Raw genomic sequence first — 24290 nt, 5'->3', positions numbered from 1 at the left:
CCCTACTGCAGGAGCTTTCCGTTTAACCTGAAGAGGGCGGCACTCAGACGTTTTTACACCATATATTTGAAAATCAAAACACTTTATACTCAATTGTCAAAAAATGTACTCGAATCAATGAACAGCATTTATGAAGCTCCATTCTTACAGATCATTAACTAAAAAAAGTTGTTTTGGTGTTTAGTTACCCTTTAAAGTACTCCGGCACCGTGCCGGATCTCCGGTGTATGGGTGTGACGTGTGAGGGGAAAAAAATTGTGAACTTGAATGCGGTTTAATATTTTCGAGTCAATTGATTTCACCCACCAATCATATGAGAGCAACGCTTTACAAGCCTATCAGAAGCAGAGCAGGGCGGGTCCTAGCAACAACGTGTGATTGAGATCCATACTTGTCTTCACGAAAGTGACGGCGGTGAAAGCCAGCGCAAGTTCATAAAGCTCGAGATGATGTCTTACCTATGGGTGTAATTTCCTATGCGCACATGTGCCCCCCACTTTCAAATTTGTTTGTGATTTTTAACAGCATGCGTCATCGCCACGGAGGAGCAGGACCGAGCCTGTGTAAAATAGCTCACTGAAAGCAGGTAATGAGCAGGTATAGCGGTTGCGACCATTGACTATAAAAATAGATCGTGACACAGATGAAACGCCAGAAACAGGTGACTAATGTCATCATGGATGAAAAGAAAGAAAGGAGATGTGAGTTGGTTGGTTCAAGAAATCAGCTAAATATTAACTGTAGAGCATTCTGTGTAGCTTACTAATTAAAAAAAAACCAATCTGTGTAGCCTACCATGAAAACGAGTCCTCTTCAAACCTTAATATTTTCTGTCAGCAATGTATGACAAGTGCTGTCAAGTGTCAACGTCAACGCATGCGATTCTTTTTTTTTTTTTTGTCCAGCTTTAACGTTTTAAAATATGGCAATTAACGCAGTGTTCATCCGTTCTTTCTGTCTGTCATCCTTTAGCTAGGATTATGATCACGCTCTTATTCACGCAAATGCTTTAAACCATTTCTGCGCGACAAAGGAGAACGCGCTTTCAGTGAATGTCCTCCTGACACACACACGACGCTCAGAAAGACACGCGAGTACATCGAGTTCTCTTTTGCGCTTGAAAGAACAATAACACACACATATGCCAGAATGTATATTTTGTCGAGTATCCTCTCAAGAATAGTTTTTAATGAGTTAAATAAAATCTTAAATGGAAGTAAATAGTAGTGAGAGAATGAGAAGCGGGAGATCCTGTTAGCAGCGGCAGATCTTTAAGTTACAGGAGCCATTAATTCTGTCTGTCAGTAAAGTTAACCTAAAGAACAGAAAATTACTAACTGCATTTGACTAAAGAATGCTTGTAGCTTTGATAAGGATTAATCTATATTTCATTTATAATTTATGCAGGGTAGACTGTTTTATAAACTTATTCAATTTCTGTATGGTACAGTTAAATATGATATTTATTATGGGTTAAATGAGGATTAAAATATATAAAATAAATGGTGCCATTGAAGATCAGTCGTCGTCATCATCACCGTCAACATCACAAAAAAAAGTTCAGGCTCAAATTTTTTTTTCACTTTAACCCCTGTACACACAAATTATTTAAAATCTCCCGAAATCTAGAGTGAGCGAACAAGAACGAACGTGCATGCTGAGACAGAAAAAACTGTGCTCCAAACGGTATTGCGCGCACGATGGAGAGGGAGAGAGCGAGAGACCTTGGCTTGCATGTGTGCCTCATAACGCCCGTTTCACACACACTCTGTTTGCAATGCATATGCGGTGCGTATTTGTTTCCGTACCCATGTTAACAGCTTTCACGCTGCACGTGGATGCAGTCCATCGATCCGTTCCAGGTGCGGTGCGTAGTGCAGAGACCGTTTCCGCGCCGAGTCTATTTCTGCTGTGCTGCAAACGCAGAAATAAGTGACTAGCGCACGGTTCGTGGTCCAAATGAACACAGATTGACCTGTAAATGTATTAGTTTCTCTATAAATGCATTTAATTCAATAAAATGTAGTAATCTCACCATAATTATATTTCATTAAATACTACTTTTCATCTTTTTACTTTAAGACCGGGGTTTTAGCAAAGAAAACTACAATTTACCTCAACAAGGACATAATGAACGACACTCATCTCATTTGTGGAGGTAGAATAACAACTTCTTTTTGACAGGCAAGATTTATTGTATTAAAATTTAAATGCAAAAGAAAAGGCAGAGTCGGCTGTTTTTGTCAATTTTAAATTTTAATTTTAAATTAAATGTTGGCGATTTTAATATAAGTAGCCTACATGGTTAAATATTTGACCATTTGCTTGAGAAACTTAATATATATATAGAAGTAATGCATGGAATTATAGGCCTATGTTGTTTATATTGTGTTTAAATGTGCGTACGTCCATTCAAGTTTGTATAAGTGTACAAAGAGAATCGCAATGCTGACAACTTTTTTTTTTAATAAAATTTGCTGCAATATCTTCTGAATTTGAAATAAAATAGTGAGTATGTGTTTGTGGTACAGCCACAGATCAGTTACGCACTGCAAACGCAGCATATATAAAGCACTTTTGCACGTGCTGCTCCTGTATAAACAGCAACACGCACTGCATACACACTGCACACAGAGTATGTGTGAAATGGGCGTAAAGCACATGTAATAAAGAGAGCATCCTGATTGGCCGATTGATAAAAATCGAGAATCGAATCGAATCATGACCTAAGTATCGAAAATGGAATCGAATCGAGGATTTGGAGAATCGTGACACCCCTAGATATTATAAACATTAACATCTTGATTTTCTGTAAAGCGGTGTTTCTATACAAATACAACTGACTTGAACTGGACTTCTAAAAGGGCTTTAAATTGATATAGAATAAGACAAAACAGCTAAAACTCAATGTAAGCTGAAGTCATATTTCTTAATTTAATGTCACATTTTATGTTGTTATAATCTAAAATATATATTTTTATGAATTAAAACATTTTTTTCTCAATTCTAGATTATTTTTCTCACTATGTGCTTTTTTTATTTTTATACTGCGGCATAAAAAAGCTTCTATATTTTAAAGTTATGAAAAGTCATGTAAATTTATTGGTAATAAAAAGTTAACAGTGAAGAAAATTCAGTTATTAGAATTATGTAATTTAATCATTTATTTATTTGACTAATTCATTTTATTTAATGATTTCACGACTTTGCCACTCGTAGTTTCAGTAAATGAGCAGCTGTTAATATAGACGAAGGATCTGAGATCTTCTGCTATTCCCTCTAGAGGTCGACCGATTCATAGGGCTTGCCGATATATTGGTACCGATGGATGGATGGTGGAACTATTGGTTATTGCAGAAGTCCAAGTACGCAGTACGAGATCGCTGAGAAGGGACTGCTGGCATTACACAGAGCGAGAGCGCCCTCCGGAGGCCACATAAACACTGCCACTGATGCCTGGTGGTGTTTATTTTAATATGTGACGCTGCGTGGCGATCACAAGCTGCACAGACACAGACTCACACACACAGACACACACACACACACACACACAGACAGACAGACAGTCAGAAACACAGACAGACATACAGTCAGACAGACACACAGACATAGTCAGACACACACACACACAGACACACAGACAGACACACAGACAGTCAGAAACACAGACAGACATACAGTCAGACAGACACACAGACATACAGTCAGACACACACACACAGACAGACAGACAAACAAACAGACAGACAGTCAGAAACACAGACAGACATACAGTCAGTCAGACACTCAGTCAGACACGCAGACTAGGGCTGGGCGATATGACGATATTACCGTATATCGACGATGTCTCACAAGAATCGTGATATCGATTATAAAGTCTGGGTCCAGACGATAACCGTCAATTAAAAAAAAAAATACAAATATATTTAGCATAGCCCTATAGTTATACACATATTTATTTACATACAATAGCATGATTTGAATATTTTCTATTGGCTAGTTAGTGAGGTTAAGAATAGAAAATCGATTCTTCTTGATAGAATTCTTTAAGCGCAAGACGCGAGAGAACACTTCTGCATGCGCACTGTTTTCTGAGCTGCACACACAGCCGCTTCTCATGCACTGACAAATGCGCATACAATATCTCACAAATATCCTTCTTGTTAATTTATAGCATCAAATAAACATGATTAAACATCAGAAGAATTGTTTCAACCACGGAAAGACATCAGTACACATCTTTTTTCAAGTTCAAAATATCCCCGTAAACACAGTCGGTTTTGTCTTAAATGGTTGAACAGTTGGTCTGTGTCTGAATCCGTGCATTGACAGCCTGTACTCGGTGCCAATATTTAATGTTGATCAAAGTACAAAGGATAAAGAAAATCACTCACTGAACTTTTCTAACTTTAGTAAGCTTAATATTTTATGTGCCTGTTTTTCGGCGCTGACTGCTCCAATGGCAACATGAGTCTGTGTTGGTCTGTATGCGACTTTGAGATGCGTTCCTTGTCAAACATCATTTAAACATCATTTGATCATTTATCACTTTCGTAATTCTGTTAAACATTTTTTCCTGGATTTCTTGATCTTTATCTTTTCGTTCTGCAGACGAAAAAAATTAACTATCCTGTTAATTCAGAATAGCAGAGATATCTCCAATATTTTATTTTGGTTTGCAGTATAATTAAAGTTCATCAGAAAAGTAACTTTACCCATTTCTGAATATTAATATAAATGTTGTACATAATAAATAGGCCTAATAGAAAAATAAAAACGTGACCATTGTAATTAAAATTAAAATTTCGTTGCAAACGGATGAAGAAATAATATCTCACGTTTAGAGTTTGCAATGTTGGGAGCTCCGTTACAGTAGATATTGGGAGCGTTATACTTTGCTTTAAGTTAACACATGAACAAAAATAAATAAATAAAATACCCAAATATAATTATTAGTAACTTCTGTTTCTAAATAAATAAAGCAGTAATCTTTATAAAGCGGCTTAAAGAGACCTTGGAACTCTAAAACCAGAAAGTTTTTCCTCATGCAGAACAAAACAAGTAGCTAATCCCTAATTTTAGAAATCACAAATATATTGTAGTTTGAATACAAGTTTAAAAACAGCGCTACACGTTATAATTGGGTAATTAAACTTAATTCAGGCAATAACGCAAAAAAAAAGAAAAGAGAGAAACATCGGACCTTATGAAAAACAAATAGGCATCACTGTTCTTACAATCATCAAATTTGGTTTTGTTCTGTTCAGTTGTATTTCACCATTTCTCCTCGCGAAACGAAATTCGTTTCAAACACATACGATAAGAACAGTGTGGAAATTATTAGCAAAACTGACATAACAGCATAGCTAATGATTTATGCTCGTTCAAGACCTTTTACGTGCCAATCATTAAATTAGCTAAACTAAATTCCTGGCTGTCAAAGTGCAGCCAAACTCAACGGGTCTGTTTATATGGCCGCTTCATGCGTTTTCTCAGATCGGATAGTTATCTGATTTATCAAAACTATTCCATTTACACCTGGTCACATAAATGTGTTTTTGCAAAATGGAAATGCGATCTTCAATTCCCGCGCTATATACAGATTTAATGAAGTGCACGTCACGGAAAGTAACAGATTTATGAGCTGCATTGTATTGATCTTCGGCTAATTTCAAAATCAGCAAAGGCAGCAATAAGAGAGAGCGGCAACAGCAATGGTAAGATAATTTCGTTTCTTTACTTTTAATGAAGATTGTAGTATTAAGTGTCTGCGAATTATTTTCACTTTGATTTGCAAGATTGCGGCGCGTTGGCTTAATAGGCGCTCAGCTGCTCATCTGAGGTGATCATGCGTGTCGCAGTAGCGTCATATCCATATCTAAATAAAATAACATGACATGGCCTACAACACGCTCTTACACGTTTATTTTTTAGCATTTTTGGTAAAGTCGTAACATTTATATATGTGGTTTCAACAACCAGATCCATTTATACTTGTCCAGTTTCGTCTGGAATACGGCCCAGACCACCTCCTCAAGTGGTTCGAGCGATCGGATTCAAATCCGTCTCGAATGCATTTTGGAGGGCATTACACCTGGTCTTTTCACGATCGATCACAGAAAACGTATGAGGTGACCAGGTGTAAACGGCCCCAACATGTTTTGTGTAAGGTGTCGGCAGTGATGTCTCCGGCGGCGCTTGTTGGGGGCGGGGCTTGGGTAGACGATATAATCGGATATCGCGATATTTTTTAAGCCGATTATCGATAAAATATTTTTGACATATCGCCCAGCCCTAACACAGACACACAGTCAGACACACAGTCAGACACACAGACAGACACTGACAGACACAGACACAGTCAGTCAGACACACACAGACGTCAGAGACCAAAATCGACAGCCAGACACACAGACAGACACACAGACAGACTGATACACAGTGAGACAGACAGACACACACACAGACAGTCACAAACACAGTCTCTCACAGACAGACACAGACAGTCAGACGCACACACACACACACACACACAGTCGGACACAGACAGTCAGTCAGACAGACACACAGACACACCGACACAGTCAGAAACACACACTCAGAGACCAAAACCGACAGACAGACACACAGACAGACAATCAGACACAGTAACACAGTCTCTCACAGTCAGACAGACACACCCTCAGACAAACCGACTGACACAGTCAGACAGACACACAGTCAGACAGACATATATATACACACACACACACACACACACACACACACACAGTCAGACAGACAGACAGACAGACACACACACAGTCAGAGACGCAGACAGACACACAGACTCACTTTCTCACACACACACACACACACTCTCTCTCTCCATCCATCTCTCTCACACTCTCTCTCTCTCTCTGCAGTGATGTTCGAGCGCATGCGGGCCGACCAGAGGAAGTTCGGGAAGGCAGCGTGGGCAGCGGCTGTGGAGCGCATGGAGAAACTACAGTATGCTGTCTCTAAAGAAACACTGCAGCTGATGAGAGCCAAAGAGATCTGCCTAGAGCAGAGGAAACACGGCCTGAGAGAGGAGGTACACACACATAACACACACACGTGGTCTTTCAGATGCAGAGTCACACACACACACACACACACACAAACAGACTCACACGGTCTTCTCTCTCAGATGCAGGGTCTTCAGGACGGTGAGGATGCGATGGTGCGTCTGGATCATCTCGAGACGCTTTATTACGAGCTTCAGCTGCAGCTCTACGAGATCCAGTTCGAGATCCTGAAGTATGAAGAGCTGCTGCTCACTGCACAACTGCAGAGTCTGCGCAGACAGATGAGCGGTGAGTGTGAGTGAGTGTGTGTGTGTCCTCACGCTGTGGTCGCTCACCTTTCATGCCTGTGTGTGTGTGTGTGTGTGTGCGTGCAGAGAGGCAGGAGGAGGTGGTCTACTATGACACGTACGAGAGCCCTGACGCTATGAAGGCCACCGATGACTCCGCTACCCCTGTGACCCCTCTGACATCTGCGAGGGAGGATGAGGCCAGGCTTCAGCAGAGATCGAGGCAGCTGGAGGCTCGCAGGGGTCGTATCACCGCCAAAAAGGCCTACCTCAAACACAAGAAGGTAACACTCAAACACAAGAAGGTAACACTCAAACAAAAGGCCTACCTCAAACACAAGAATGCCTATTGTAGTGAAGTTTTTTTCTTCAACGCAACAGACCAGGAGACTTTTGAGGTATCTTTCACGCAGAAGTTCTTTATTTTGTCGCTGTAGTCATCTCAAAGAAGTCTAACAAATTAAAATACAGAACTATTCTTATACATTTAAAAAGGGGGTGGGTTGCATAGGGGTGGAGACACTGAAACAAAGCAAATGGAAATGCATGTGATGCTAGAACTTCAAGGCAAATGGTCTCAGAAATTAACATAGCAGGTGTTCAAACTTCAAACAGGAGTTTTCACACGGTGAGACGAGAAACAGGAAAGGCATGGCTTTCCTGTGCGGTCACAGGACAGTCAGAATTATAAACTCCTGTTTGCATTTGAGATTTAGAGACTTTCTCCATTTAAAACATTAATCATTAATTAATAAAATTTGTAATCCCACATTTCCCCCTTTTGAAAGTACTAATATCTCTCACATTAAGTACAAATTTAAATGCTTAAAAGTTCACTCTTGTAACTTTTGCTAGTTACAGGCACATAAACTAATGTTCTGTGTTTGCTTTTTCTGTAATTGCCTGCTGACACTGAATACAAATCATGCAATTAGGGTCCGTGAAGTTCTTACGGATAATAGAAATTAAATAGATAATAATTTCTGGTTAGAACTGTGATTTTCTCGTGAGAGGTGTGATTCATTTTTTGGATGAAACACTTGATACTGTGGACGCATAGATAGTAAGCTAATAAGAGAAACGACAGCAGAATTGCTATTTCCTTCATCCACATCCACGGTTTACCAATCAAGTTTCCGAACCATGACGAATCATCTTCAGTCATCTTCTTTAATTTAGTTGAAATATCAAGATTGTCTTGTTGGACCATCATGTTTGTGCACAAGTGAATCCCAGAATGCAGCCATCTTCGGGTGTGGCATGCAACGTTTTCAGCAAAACAATGATTCTGGAGTCTTCACTTTGTACGATGTCCTGATGGTTACTACAATCTTGATAATGTTGATGGATGACTAAAGGTTCTGTAAGTCTTTTCTCTGCGTTGTGTATTTTTTTTCTTCTTTATCCTTTAGTGATGGTTGGCTTGGCAGTGGGTCTCGTTGTTTATGGAAGTGGTGTCTTCATACGCAGGTGAATAGGTCGGTGCGTATGGGTCTCGGGATAGCCATCAAGTGGGTATCTGCACAGAGGAAGACAAAAGACAGGAGAGCAGTATTTCTTCAAAGACAAGGGTTGTATCCTGCTGAGTAAACACTGAGTCTGCTATGGGGATTTGACTAAATGGATGGGGGAAGGCTATGAGGGAGTCTTCACCGAAGGGTTGGCCCCCAAAGCCTGTTGCATTTGGCTCTTCCCTTGGCTCCTCACTGGCTCACTCCTATCATATCCCTGTAGGTGATAGGAAGGTTTCCTTCCTTGACACAATACTGCCGATCAGCATCTCTTGATGTGGTCCATGCCACTTAGGCTCTAATGGCTTGCAACATCTGCATAACCCAATCATGAGTTATTTCTCCTTCATCCTCTAACAAAACCTCAGTCATTGTAGACGTCACACGTGAGAATGGGTGAGGGTACTGTGAGGGTAGTTAAACCAATTTCCCCAACGGTAAAAGGTGACAAAATTGACTTTTGCTTCATTCATTGTTGCTACATGAGGGCATTTTACATTTACAGTCTGACCTAACACTATTATTGAAGAAAGGCCTGTGCTGTAGAATAACATTTAAGGCTGTGAGTTTACTAAACCAGTGTCTTCCAAAGGAAAGCTGAGACAGTCACTTTCCTTTTGTTCTATTAAACAAAACAGTCTTTCATCTTTGCTGTAAATTACTGGGGAAATTAAGCACTCAAAGCCCAAATGGTTAACACCTCAACAAGCTGCCCCAGTTTACTGATGTTGAGAATGGCTGCTTCAGAGTAGCAAGAAGGCTGAGAAAAAGTTGGGCAAATGGTTGACTTCTCTAAAGTTCTTTCTGCTTTTCTAAATTCAGTGAACTGTGTGTGTGCTGGGGGTAAGCCCTGGGACAGTCGCTCAATGTCTTTAGGTCCTAATGCCTTAGCAACCGTGTGTATTTTAACAACAGAAGCGTTAGGAGGAACATTTTCCTCGATTCCCTGCGATCTTTTTCTAGCACCACATATCTTCACTGAATTTACATGCTTATCAGTTACTGATGGGATGTCTACATCTGTTTCAAAGAATGCTTGTAAGTCAGGATAAGTTTCATCTGACTGTTGGTCTTTAGAGTTACATTTGGTTGAGGCCTGGTTATGGCCCACCATTGTCTTGAAACAGGACAATTGAGTCTGCATTGTTTGTTCTGTTCATTTAACTTAGCAATACACCCAGCTTGTTCTTGCGCAATGGATAAGCTGAATTCTTTGTGACAACAGATAATGGCTTTCACATTGTTCTTGCGAATACTTGCTCCTAGCACTTTTTTACAATCTTCAATAGACCATACTTTTTCTGGGTGAATGCCAAATTTCTTTGTCAAATTCAATCCGACTGACTGAGTCACTATGAAGTCCATGTGCTCTCCTAACAATGACTTAAACTCATTGTCTGTCCATAAAGGGCTAGCTAGTCCACCTTTCTCAGTTGATGGAACTAGCCTAGCATTCCTTATAACCATTTTGCGAGTTTCTTTGTTACCACACAAACAAAAACTCTAAAACTTCTGATCAACAGAGGCTAAACTTGTTTACACAGATCGACTGTTGTTCAACCTTCTTTGGCAGAGCAAAGGATATCCACAATATTACTAGCATCGTCCCTGCTTGTGCAGAGGATCAAACTTTCATCTCTAAAATAATTTTTTAGAGGGTAACACCACAAAATAACAAAAAACAACACAAACTATTAGCATGTTGCGCTAATCTTCCCTGAAAGAAAATGGAAAGGATATTTCACCTTCCTAACTTTTAGAGGATAAGACCAAATAACTAGCACAAAAATGCTAATCCTTCTCTGTTAACAGAGGTTATCACTAATATTAACATGTAATCTTAATCTTCCCTGCCTGACAAAAAAAGGATATCTTTCATCTTTAAGACCCCATTTACACCTGGTATTAAAATGCGATCTGTATCATCATTTTAACGTTCTCTTCACGGGTATTTTCCCATAAATGCGTGTCAGCAGCAGCTCTGGTCAGCATCCCACAACACAAGGAAGCCGAAATAAAATCAGTGAGTCACGAATTGAATCAATGGGTCTCTAATAAGTGAAGCATCAGCTTCAGCATTGCCTATGCGACGCATTGCTGCTCAGCTGAGCCTTGAAAAGTTGAAACTCAAAGTTAAAAATAAATAACATCTTGTTGAATCAGCTTTTTTAAACGTGTTAGTTGAATGAACGGTTCAATGACTCGCTCAAAGTCCGTTGTCATAACAATATGCGCGCTGAGTGAAAGTCTTTCAATGCGCATATACTGTAGACGCTGTTTAGTTTCGGTTACATTGGTTACTGAAAATGTCCTCGTTTTTGTCCACATCGTAAACATTATTTATATAGCAACAAAAACATATAAATTAATTAAATAAATAAATGGCGGTAATACCGCTATTGAGCCACTCAACATTACCGCAAGGGAAATTCCATAACCGCGACAGCCTTAGGCGCTACTGCGACACGCATCACCCCAGATGAGCAGCTGAGCGTCTATTCATCAAGCCAACGTGCAAACATCGCAAATAAAAATGAAAGTAAGTCACAGACGCTTAACACACAATCATCTTCAAGTAAAGAAACGAAATTATCTTACCAGGGCTGTTGCCACTCTCTCTTATTGATGTCTTTGATTTGGAAATTAGCTGATGATCAATAAAATGCAGCTCATATCTGTTGCTTTTGGTGGCGTGCAATCCATTAAATCTGCATATAACGCGGTAGTTGAAGATTGGATTTATATCCGTTTTGCAAAAACACATTTATGTGGCCAGGTGTAAATGGAATCGGTACTTATTATCCGGATAACTTGTCTGGATACAGATCGCATTTTAATACCAGGTGTAATTGGGTTCTAAAAGACAACTTTTAAAGGATAACTTTAGTTAATCAAACACTACAGCTGTCTGATAACTCTTTCTCTGATGGCGCAGAGGCACAAATTTGTCCTGGTCTTGTTCTTTGAATAGAGTGAAAACTCACCGAATCGTTGTTTGTATGAAAAGATTCAGTCTGGAACTCAGTCAGAAAAGTTATTTTGTTGAGATCTTGTTCTGGAACTCAGTCCGCTTTGTTAAAGATCTTGTTCTGGAACTTAGTCCGCTTTGTTTAAGTCTTGTTCTGGAACTCAGTCTGCTTTGTTGAGATCTTGTTCTGGAACTCAGTCCGCTTTGTTGAGATCTTGTTTTCTTGAAGTTTTCAAGATTCGGTTCTGGAAAGATTAGTTCTCTGTTTAAATCTTTTGTTGCTTGAAGTTTCAGTTCTGGATTCAGGTAAGATTTCTCTATCCGGGTCACGGCACCAAAATTGTAGTGAATTTTTTTTTCTTCCACGCAACAGACCAGGAGACTTTTGAGGTGTCTTTCACGCAGAAGTTCTTTATTGTGTCGCTGTAGTCATCTCAAAGAAATCTAACAATCTAAAATACAGAACTATTCTTATACATTTAAAAAGGGGGTGGGGACACTGAAACAAAGCAAATGGAAATGCATGTGACCCTAGAACTCCAAGGCAAATGGTCTCAGAAATTAACATAGCAGGTGTTCAAACTTCAAACATGTGTTTTCACACGGTGAGATGAGAAACAGGAAAGGCATGGCTTTCCTGTGCGGTCACAGGACACTCAGAAGTATAAACTCCTTCTATTTGCAGAGATTAATTAAATTTGTAATCCCACACTAGTTCAGGCCTAGCTCAAACACAAGAAGGCAACACTCGAAAAACAAGAATGTAACACTCAAACAAAAGAATGTAACACTCAAACACAAGAATGTAACACTAAAACAAGAAGGTAACACTCAAACACAAGAATGTAACACTCAAACACAAGAAGGTAACACTCAAACACAAGGCCTACCTCAAACACAAGAATGTAACACTCAAATACAAGAAGGTAACGGTCAAACACAAGGCCTACCTCAAAAGCAAGAAGGTAACACTCAAACCAAAGGCCCACCTCAAACACAAGAAGGTAAAACTCAAACGCAAGAAGGTAACACTCAAACACAAGAAGGTAACACTTAAACACAAGAAGGTAACACTCAAACACAAGAAGGTAACACTTAAACACAAGAATGTAACACTCAAACACAAGAAGGTAACAGTCAAACACAAGAATGTAGCACTAAAACTCAAACGCAAGAAGGTAAAACTCAAACACAAGAATGTAACACTTAAACACAATGTAACACTTAAACACATGAATGTAACAATCAAACACAAGAAGTTAACAGTCAAACACAAGAATGTAAAACTTCAACACAAGGCCTACCTCAAACACAAGAAGGTAACACTCAAACACAAGAAGGTAACACTCAAACACAAGGCCTACCTCAAACACAAGAATGTAACACTCAAATACAAGAAGGTAACACTCAAACACAAGAATGTAACACTCAAACACAAGAAGGTAACACTCAAACACAAGAAGGTAACACTCAAACACAAGAAGGTAACACTCAAACACAAGAAGGTAACACTCAAACACAAGGCCTACCTCAAACACAAGAATGTAACACTCAAATACAAGAAGGTAACGGTCAAACACAAGGCCTACCTCAAAAGCAAGAAGGTAACACTCAAACAAAAGGCCCACCTCAAACACAAGAAGGTAAAACTCAAACGCAAGAAGGTAACACTCAAACACAAGAATGTAACACTTTAACACAAGGCCTATCTTAAACACAAGAAGGTAACACTCAAACACAAGAAGGTAACACTTAAACACAAGAAGGTAACACTCAAACACAAGAAGGTAACACTTAAACACAAGAAGGTAACACTTAAACACAAGAATGTAACACTCAAACACAAGAAGGTAACAGTCAAACACAAGAATGTAGCACTAAAACTCAAACGCAAGAAGGTAAAACTCAAACACAAGAATGTAAAATTCAAACACAAGAATGTAACACTTAAACACAATGTAACACTTAAACACATGAATGTAACAAACACAAGAAGTTAACAGTCAAACACAAGAATGTAAAACTTCAACACAAGGCCTACCTCAAACACAAGAAGGTAACACTCAAACACAAGAATGTAACACTTAAACACAAGAATATAACAATCAAACACAAGAATGTAACACTCAAACAAAAGAAGGTAACAGTCAAACACAAGAAGGTAACAGTCAAACACAAGAAGGTAACAGTCAAACACAAGAATGTAACACTCAAACACAAGAATGTAACACTCAAACAAAAGAAGGTAACAGTCAAACACAAGAAGGTAACAGTCAAACACAAAAATGTAACAATCAAACACAAGAATGTAACACTCAAACACAAGAAGGTAACAGTCAAACACAAGAAGGTAACAGTCAAAGACAAGAATGTAACACTCAAACACAAGAATGTAACACTCAAACAAAAGAAGGTAACAGTCAAACACAAGAAGGTAACAGTCAAACACAAGAAGGTAACAGTCAAACACAAGTAGGTAACAATCAAACACAAGAAGGCCTACCTCAAACACAAGAAGGTAACAGTCAAACACAAGAATGTAACAATCAAACACAAGAATGTAACACTCAAACAAAAGAAGGTAACAGTCAAACACAAGAAGGTAACAGTCAAACACAAGAAGGTAACAGTCAAACACAAGAATGTAACACTCAAACACAAGAATGTAACACTCAAACAAAAGAAGGTAACAGTCAAACACAAGAAGGTAACAGTCAAACACAAGAATGTAACACTCAAACAAAAGAAGCTAACAGTCAAACACAAGAAGGTAACAGTCAAACACAAGAAGGTAACAGTCAAACACAAGTAGGTAACAATCAAACACAAGAAGGCCTACCTCAAACACAAGAAGGTAACACACCGAGACTCCGGATACTGTGTGTGTGTGTGTGTGTGTGTGTGTGTGTGCGTGTGTGTGTGTGTAACACTGAGCTGATCGAATAAACTGATCCATGACCCTCTGTTCTCAGGAGATTTGCATCATCAATCACACACAGAAGCGGCAGGCCGGCGTTTCCCAGATTGCTTTGCTGCAGGTGCGAGTCCAACATCACAGTCCTCATCATTAGGGGGTGTCCGTGCAATCATAACATAATGTACATAATAAGTTAATAAAACATGCTTGAAAAAAAAAATGTAATTGTCTGTAGATTAAAAGTTCATAGACCAAACAGTTCTCTTGGATGAAAAGGTTTGTTTATCATGCAAGTAAAATTATATATATAAATGTATAGTTTGAAAAATGTATAACTGATGTTTTTTATTAGAAAAATGTGTAGTTTTCATCAATTTAGACTGTTTAATTGGTTTGAGTGGAATCTCATACATCTCAGTAAGATTTCTCATAAATATTGATTAAAAAATATATTTTCTTGCATCACACTGTTTTTTGCTGGTTTTGATCTAATAACATTTTAAATTCCAAAGAATTTCTATTTTTTTTTTTATTAATATACATGCTAATATATAATTTAATGTAATATAACACGCTACATTTTTGTGCATTCACTAATTACTCAGTTACTGATCAGATACATATGCTTTTCTACAAGCTTATGTTCCACCGGGTCCAGGAATGTAGAAGTGTTTTAATGCATTAGGAGGCTTAGATTAGGATGATTATGACGAAGGTGATCAGCTGATGTGTTTCCGCAGGAAGAAGAGGAGGAAGAGGAGCATCGGCTCTCCAGAGTCAGTCAGGAGAGACAGAAGACACTGGACCGACTGCGCAGCTTCAAGCAGGTCAGGCAACATCATAATAACAGATCAATCTCAGTCTGTGAGTCTTGGGGGGTTTATGGAGTTTCGTGCAGATAAGTGTTATTATTAGTTAACCCTGAAGATGTTAACTATTTAACCCTCATCCTTCCCTTGCGTTCTGTGACACTTCCCTTGTGCCTCGTTTCCACTGAGGGGTACGGTACGGTACGGTACAGTACAGTACGGGTCGGGTCGGGTACACTATGATCAGGCTTGCGTTTCCACCGCCAACAGTACCCTTACTTGATAGGCGTGGTATGCTGGAAAGAAGCGATCGACGTCATTTTCGCGCGAAGAAAGCGACATAGTAAACAACAATGGATGACAGACAGCAGATCTTGTTCTTGCTTCTCTGCAATTTTTTCAAAGCCAACGCAAAGTCCGACTCAGGAGAATGATCCCGAGGACGCGAGTCCAGTAATTCTGTTTATGGAACAGCGCGTTCTTGAACGCGGCACTCTGCTCGCTCTGGCTATGCAACTCCGGTTATCTCTGTATGTTCATTTTAGGCAATAATAAAACGAAATATGTTATAAAACACCACTCTGCTTCTTTTCAATTTCATTTCAATACATTTTAAACATTCTAAAGCACACAAATGTGCAACGCATAGCCTTGATTAATATATTCACTGCATGTAACGTTATTTGTAACAAAACTAAATATAAAACAACCCTGCCTCTTTTCGTTTAAATTTAAAAATATTAAACATATTCCAGGCAATATGTAGCCTAATGTATTGCATAGGCTATCGCATTGGTACAAATGTTGCAATAAACAACATTACAGATGATCTTGTATTAAAATAAAAAATGACAAAACTATCTCTTTTTGTTGAATTTCAGTTTTATCAATAATAGCCATTATAAAAGTATAAGTAAAAAGTACAAAAAGATATACAGTAAAGCTTAAATATAACATCAAGAAACAATTCAGTCAGTCAAATATACTCAGCGCTCAAAGATATGAAACTTCACGTAGCCTTCTGCCAAAACTATTGGCCAGGGAACGAGTTATAGATTCACGAGACCAAAGATCACCTGTTAGGTTTATACAAGACGAACTATATCTCATGTTTAACCACTACAAAGAAATCCGAGTCAGCGGCAAACATCAGAACGACTAGCCGAGGAAAGGCTGTTCCAGGCGGGGGACACGAGCGCGAGCGTCCGGTGATCGCTTAGAATGGATCTCAGTCAAATTATCATAAATCTATAAATAAACCACAGATTTGAGCTTTAAAAAACTACTTTCTCGCCTGAAAAACTCTTAAAACCACATTTCGTGACACAATAACAGTAGAATTATATTTCAACTGTATATGCTTTTGCCCTTGTAGCACGCGCGAGTGACAATACTCTGTCCACCAATCACCGTTCTGCAGTGAGTCTAGCTCCACCTTTTAGTACCCTTTCACAGTGCTAGGTACCCCAACGGAAGGGTACCCAAAAAGTGGTACGGTTCGGCTTTTTGGTACCATTCACAAAATTTGACAGTGGAAACGCAAATAATTGCGTACCGAACCGAACTGTACCGTACCGTACCACTCAGTGGAAACGAGCCATTGCTGGTCAGAATGACCCGAAGCCCTAAAATGTAAATACTTAATATTTATTTTTGTCCAGGAATGCCTATTTTATTTAATTTTGATAATATTTTGCAATGCAATTTCTTTGGGAGATTTCTTTTGTAATTTTTTTATTTTATTTCTAGATTTGATTAATAAATAAATATTAATTTAAGCACATTCTTCACATTCTTTCAACTTAAACTCAAAATAACTCATGCAATTCAGCTCTAAATATCTTACACTGGGAGTCTCTGCTGAGCTCATGTGGAATAATAATAATAACACATGATATGTCATGACTCTAGATGGGCTTATAGCTCTACATGGAGCAGGAGCTGTTCCGCTGGGTCCTAAAGCCAGTTCCTCAGTATGCATTCACACACACATGTACACATTATACATTTTTGGTAAAGTTTTATCATTCTAGTTTGAACTCTGAGCATTTCTAGTTTATTTCTGTGTGAACTAAAGCATTCCTCGCGTTCCAGTCGTTCCTAAGGGGGTCAGATTGAGCCGAGAGGGAAGGATTTGTTACTGTTTTTTATTTCAACCACAAAACTCCTCGAATCCATAAAAAAATGTTGTTTGTGTATTCATGGTTCAAGTTCGACAAAAGTCCTAGGATCTTGGAACCCTCTGATGAGAACTCAATGTAATAAAAAAAGGAGTAGTTTCGGGTCAAAATGACCCAAAGGAAGGATGAGAAAATAATTTTGTTAATTGAATTGAAGCTAAAATAAAAATATAAATATTAGGGGTAAACCTTAAACTCATCAATGAATTCTGGTTGGTCCAAGAGATTCTGATGCTGTGATTGGTCTTCTGCAGCGTTACCCGGGTCAGGTGACTCTGAAGTCCACGCGTGTACGCCTGGCTAACTCCAGGAAGAAGGCAGAAGGGAGCGCTAGGCCGGAGACGCAGGCTGCTAGCGTTCAGACGGACGATGCTCCGGCTCCGTTACAACATTCGTCCGGAGCGCCGGAGCTCCTCAGACCCGACAGCTTCCTGTCTCTGCCCCCGATGGGTGGAGCTATCGTCGAGGCCCCGCCTCCTGTGCACGCATCACTTCCTCCCGCCCGCGAGCTGTTGCTGCTGGACTCCTCCACGTCGCCAATCTCCCCTCCTCCGCCGCCGCCTCCTCCTCCTCCCCCTCCCCCTCCCTCTCTGGAGGAGACGCCCAGTGCCGGTCCGGCTCAGACCCGGAGCCCTGTACGTCAGCCAGAAGCGCACAGTCCTCTTGGGCCGTTCACCGCACGCTTCTTCGACAGCAGTCAGCTACTGAATGCAAGGAAGAAGCTAAGGAAGACCTCGTCACTGGAGTCCAACCAGTGGAGGAGAGGTGAGGTCACTTCCTGTTACATTTCACACTCATCATCAAGCCACTCATCAAGCTATTGTTTTGAGTGAGCGACCTCTAGTGGCCAAACTTACATACTGTGCCTTTACATTTTTGTGCCTTTTTAGCTCAAGAAGTGGAGGAGTGGTGTGGTCACTTCCTGTCACATGGGTTAAACAGGCGAATATTGTCTGCGGTTAGAGAGCTTGCAGTTTAGATAATGGAGCATGCATCACATTAAACATTGGTCATGTGAAGCATCACGTGACCTCCGAGATCAGCTGAAGGAGGCGATCGTTAAACGTACAGTATGTCATTTTTGGCCACCAGGGGGCACTCAATCTAAATAATAACAAAAGACGACTTTGTTGATGTCGGGAAAGAGCGTGGGCTCACGGGAGTTGTTGTCGCTGTCAATGAAACCAGCTCTCTGAGGGAGAGAGAGTGCGCGTGCGAACCAGGAATACGATGTTCATTGGAACACGCACACTCTGTCCTTCCCCACATTCCTCACTCATTCTAAGTATTTTGACAATCACGTCTTTTCGAACAGAGATATGAATTATCAGACCCCTATTAAATCAGTATTCCATCTAGCTAGTATTAAAGGTTCTATATTAGGGCTGCACGTTTTCAAGTTTTTCATTAACCGTTAACCGAGGCCCTTATCGGTTAATACTCGGTTAACCATAGTGTGCGCGCCGCAACCTCGAGATACAGAGTTAATTTTTAACACCTTTAATAACTGGTTGGACCCCATTTGAAACTAAATTAATTTATAGAAATAAAACGCAGGGGTAAGTTCAGAGCAGTTCAATTAGGCGCGTTTCCATCACCCTTCAAACTGAAATTGCCAATTGAAAATACGCACATTGGCAACACGTCCATTTCGCAAAAACTCTGTGTCCGCAAATAATAATAATAATCATCATTATTGTAACATTTTATAGGCTGCATATGTAGAAGACGCTTTTATCCAAAAAAGGAACAAAGCACAAATAAACACAATATTTTGACGCATAGCCTATCCAGTGTGTGTGCTTAGTGTGGAGGCTGCGAGACGCCCATGTGAACACTTGCCGTTTCATTGCATTTCTTTCAGTGGAAAGAACTTAAAATACTCTTTCATTTCTGGTCATACAGAAAATAATAATACATTATTCGCAAATACATTTATTTGCGTAAACTCACAATAACAAGAAAACGTTGTGCTTTAACAAACAGGCGCGCTTCATGATCTCCGTGAACTGAAGCGCGAGAACTGAAACAGCCACCGCATTCGAATTTGTTCGTTTTAAATTTGACATTATTTAAAGTTTTAGTCTGAGTAGACTAAAGCTTTAAATGTCCAATTTAAAACGAACAAATTCGAATCAAATTTGCGGGGAAAATATAATTTCCAGGTTCTAATTTGGCCTCAGAAAACCAGTAAAATCTTTTTTTTTTCCATATTCATTTGTCAAATATTTTAACTGTTTAAAGGGGCAAAAAATCAAACAAATATCTGAAAATTCGTCGATATATAGCCTATATATTTTTGCGCAGCATTTGACGTAGTCCTACAGTTTAAATGAACATTTTGGTGTTCAACTCTGCGTTTTACAAAATACAACAACCGTTCATTTTTCGTTTTGCAATTAGGCCTACGGATTAAATAAGGAGAAACGAATGAACACAAAAGTACACTGACCGTTTGGACATATAAGAGGCAGAGTTCTTTTTTAAAATTCATAAAAGATACAAGGAATAGCCTACTAGACAAAACCTCAAAGAAATGCCACAATCAAGACCGCAGAGCAGAAATGAGGGAGAAACACACAGAAACTCTGTGACTTTTCCTGCCATTAATGCTTGGATGACACACCACGTCTCCTTCCATAAATAATAATAATGTCTAGTGCGGTGGCTGTGATATACCATCCGCTGCCATTATTTTTGGAATGGCTAATCGCGAAAGGAAAAAAAAATGTTTTAGTCGCATAACACCGTTAATAGAAACGCTGTCATTTCACAATATTTTTTTATCGACAATCAGAAAAAAAAACGCAAAAGTTTTGTGCAAATATGTATTGACGCACTTAACCGAGCAAAAAGGTTTCACTCGTTAATGCAATTTTAAACGGTTAATCGGTTTACTGGTTAACCATGGAAACCCCTATTCTATATGTAACTTTTTTTATAAAATCCTTTTTTTATTGCCTGTGTTTGAAGGGGTTGTAATCACACATTGCAATGATCCACTTTTCGGGTTTTGCTATTACCTCTGAAGGCCAAGATTCATATTTATAAGTGAGGTCTCTGGGTCGAATTTCCTGCGAAATCCATCAGATGTGACGTGCGTGCGCGCTCCAGAGGCTCTCTATCCAGTCAACCATGTCTCTATCCAGTCTCTATACAGTCAAACATGCGACCAATGCGACCAACGGCACTTCAGCTGACGACATGGAGTCTGATAACAGCCCAAAACGTCCTGCCTCCAGCACTACACAGACTGCAACACAAACTCCACATAAATATAAAAACAAAAAAGTTTTATCTGCCCAAGTTAGGCAAAACGTGAATCTGATCGACTCCGGACGAAAACGCGGATCAACATAGTAAACTCTAGTGAAATAGCAAGGTAAACTACATGAAACATGACATGAATACAAAAGAATGTTCCAGGATTAAAAAAATGTCGGTGCTTTAGGATGTAACTTATTTTATTTACTAGATCTACTGACTAACGTCACTCATCCCACTCACCCCATCATATTGTTTATACACATTTCCAGACACGTTCAGTACAGTAATGTTACTTCCTACGATCTTACTGATACACTGAAACTGTTCAGTTTAGTTCACTAAACGTTTTCGTTATCATATTATACATTCACCTGTGTTGACATTGCTGATTGTGAAAGTTACACGAAAATAGTTAGTGAAATGGCTTATAACATCACATGTCGGCTAAATGCAGTGTAACATTATCATGGTACGAGGACAGAGCATTAGTTCAACGTCAAGCTGATAAAAGTAGGCTATTATTGTACCTGCAGTGGGAGTTTACATTAGTTTCCAGCATGTTGTGTGATTATTTCGCCGTTGCGTTGAAAGTCTCCGTGTGGCCGGTAGTGACTGCTCGCTCTTGAGATCTAGCACGCACACGAGCACGAGCGCTCTTGTTGCATTCTGAAACATCACTGCTAGAGGCCGCTAAAAATTGCATACAGTACCTTTAATAGATGTTTAAAAAACACAGTCACCTTTCGTTAATAATACAATTACGTTTATACTATGATATCGAACAAGATAACGTTAGTGAACTGCATATGAAGCTACTTTCTCCAGCTATATATAGAACAAATATGAATTTACATTATAGCTACTATACATCAGAGCTAGCCCATCTGCGTTTTACACATGACATCATCATTTCACGAAATATACGGATAGGTATAGTTAGCTGAATGGGTGCTTACCTGTTTATTAGAATGCAATCGAGATCGGCATCTCTCTGTAGCCTATATTTAGGTTGTCACGAAGCTCTCTACATTTTTTGAATGCAACCCCACTGTTTACCCGTGTCATGCTTCTTCTCAGGTCCCAAACCCTTCTCGGGTCATATTTTTCACCAGTACATTTGCTAGGGTGACCATATTTTGATTACCAAAAACCAGGACACTCGGCCAGCAGTTTTTTTGTAAACCAGGACATTTTCATCACTTTATAAAAAAACAGCCAGGACAGAACGTGAAAACAGGACATGTCAGGACTGTTGGTCACCCTAACATCTGCGCTTTGAGCTGGCTCCAGCAGCAGAACGTGCAGGCAAAGCGTAATCGTGGTTCATAACTAATACAGACTAATATAAATATTACATATAATAGTCTCGGTCAAGTTTGGTACAGTTGCAAAATGATACTAGCTACTACTTTTTTCTTCTTCGTCGTTTTCTTTGCTTTTATGGACCTTTCTCACAATAACTGGAAATACGTAATCGTTGTGGAAGCTTGAGTTGAGCTTGAGTTCCTGTCAACCGTCAACACATCAGAAAAACATACCCGGGGAAGAGAAAATTGATCAGAGAGTCTTCACAACTTGTCATGGTCCAGTTGTTGATGACGACTTTGTAAAATGGTGTGGTGATGCTTGTTTGCAGCTGAATGTATCTAAGACCAAAGATAGGACTATTTATTTCAGAACTGAAGCTTCCCAATATACGTTCATTTAAGGTGAGAAGGTGGAGTTTGTGGAAAGTTATAAATATTTAGGGACTATTATTTACAATAAACTGCGTTTTGATGTGAATACCAAAAAGAAGTCTGTCAGTTTTATTCAACAGTTAGGTAGTGACCTTTTTTTGGATGGGACGGGACTACTTCATAATACACAAATCATAATACATAAACAATGGCGGGTTAGTGAATGGTGACATGAGAACTAGAAAAGATCACAGGATCAATAACATCCCGCCGGATAGCCTGAATCCATTTCCGTCAAACTTCATCAACAGGGAACTGAGGGAAGGAATGAAAACGACAGATATGGCTGCTTTTGGGAATAACAAAAAAAGGCTGGTAAGCAACAACTCTTACTAGTTGCTTGCGCTATTTGTTCTGACCGGAGCAGAAGAAGATTACCACGATAATTTCGTATTTCTGGTCACAAATACGGAAGTTTTGAGAGGTCCAATTGCGGAAATCCGGTGTTCCCCTTTGTGTTTGGCGGTTTCGCTGGGTTACGCAGGAAGTTAGAGAAAATAGAGGAGTTAAAGGTTATATGAAGGGCGACAAAACGGAAATAAAGAAACGGCCCGTGTCTTCGAAGTAAACTACATTTCTCCAGATTTGAAAGTTGGTGGAAACTGTCGGGATAATGTAAGAACATATCTAATAAAAATATATAACGTAGATATGGTTATTTATGCTATTTTTAATGCAGAAAAAATACATATTGTGCCTTTAAATGCAACTTTAATCAGAAAACAAATATAAATGACAGAATGAAAGGAGCGGCAGCAGATTTAAGCATAATAAAAGAAATAGGCTCTTATGCCCTGAATCTCAATAAAACTTAAAATAGGGTTGCAACTAACAATTATTTTGATAATCAAGTAGTTGGCAGATTATTTCTTCGATTAACCGACTGATCAGATTTTAAAAAGCCCAATTTTCTTTTCTTTTTTTATTGACTTTTTTATTGAGTATTCCAGGCCCTGCCCAGAGCTGTCCTTCTCACGACCGTGCCAGTGCTACAGAAACGGTGGATATATCTGTATCTGTGCTATGTGCAGAAGTTCAAACCCCTACATTAAAAATGAAGATAATAATAAAGATAATAAGTAAAAATTAAAACACAAACTGCTTGTGAACGATAAAAGAATTGACTGCAGGAATACACTTCTCTTTATCTTGGTAATGTTCGTAACGGCTCACATTTATATTTAGTTACACGCAGTTATCCCTTTGGTTACAACTACATTTTTTTGGGTGAACTAACCCTTTAATGCAGACTGTCATGCAAAATAGAAATACTCATGTGAATTTTCATTATAAATAAATTGTTGCAGCCCTCCTGCCATAAACATGATTTCCATCGGCTGTGGAGGTGTAGAGAACTCCCATGATTTCACTCTCATTCAAGCATCATCAAGATACATCTTTGCCTATTGTTTTGAGTGAGCGACCTCTAGTGGCCAAACTTGGACACTGTGCCTTTAAACCTTCAAGCTCAAGATGAATAAAAAGACAAATTTGTCAAGTCAAATTTGCGAGAAAGTTACAATTGTGAGAAAATGATGTAATTATGAGACAAGTCAAAATTGC

The 24290-nt window shown here is 39.2% G+C and overlaps 1 protein-coding gene across 1 annotated transcript in view; it reads left to right on the top strand.

Moving 5' to 3' along the window:
* The window catches only part of jmy (junction mediating and regulatory protein, p53 cofactor), a 65866-nt gene that overhangs the window by 39145 nt on the left and 2431 nt on the right, over positions 1-24290 (top strand). Inside the window, exons 4-9 of the mRNA XM_039650239.2 lie at positions 6906-7075; positions 7172-7337; positions 7424-7620; positions 14788-14853; positions 15473-15559; positions 17976-18486. Of these exons, the coding sequence (XP_039506173.2) occupies positions 6906-7075; positions 7172-7337; positions 7424-7620; positions 14788-14853; positions 15473-15559; positions 17976-18486 (1197 nt within the window). The remainder of the gene's footprint in view (positions 1-6905; positions 7076-7171; positions 7338-7423; positions 7621-14787; positions 14854-15472; positions 15560-17975; positions 18487-24290) is intronic.

Source organism: Pimephales promelas, chromosome 19 (genome assembly GCF_988280905.1).
Source record: "Pimephales promelas chromosome 19, fPimPro1.hap1.1, whole genome shotgun sequence".
Taxonomy (NCBI): domain Eukaryota; kingdom Metazoa; phylum Chordata; class Actinopteri; order Cypriniformes; family Leuciscidae; genus Pimephales; species Pimephales promelas.
The sequence above is the reverse complement of the archived record's forward strand: the minus strand, read 5'-3'. Positions and strand labels throughout refer to the sequence as shown.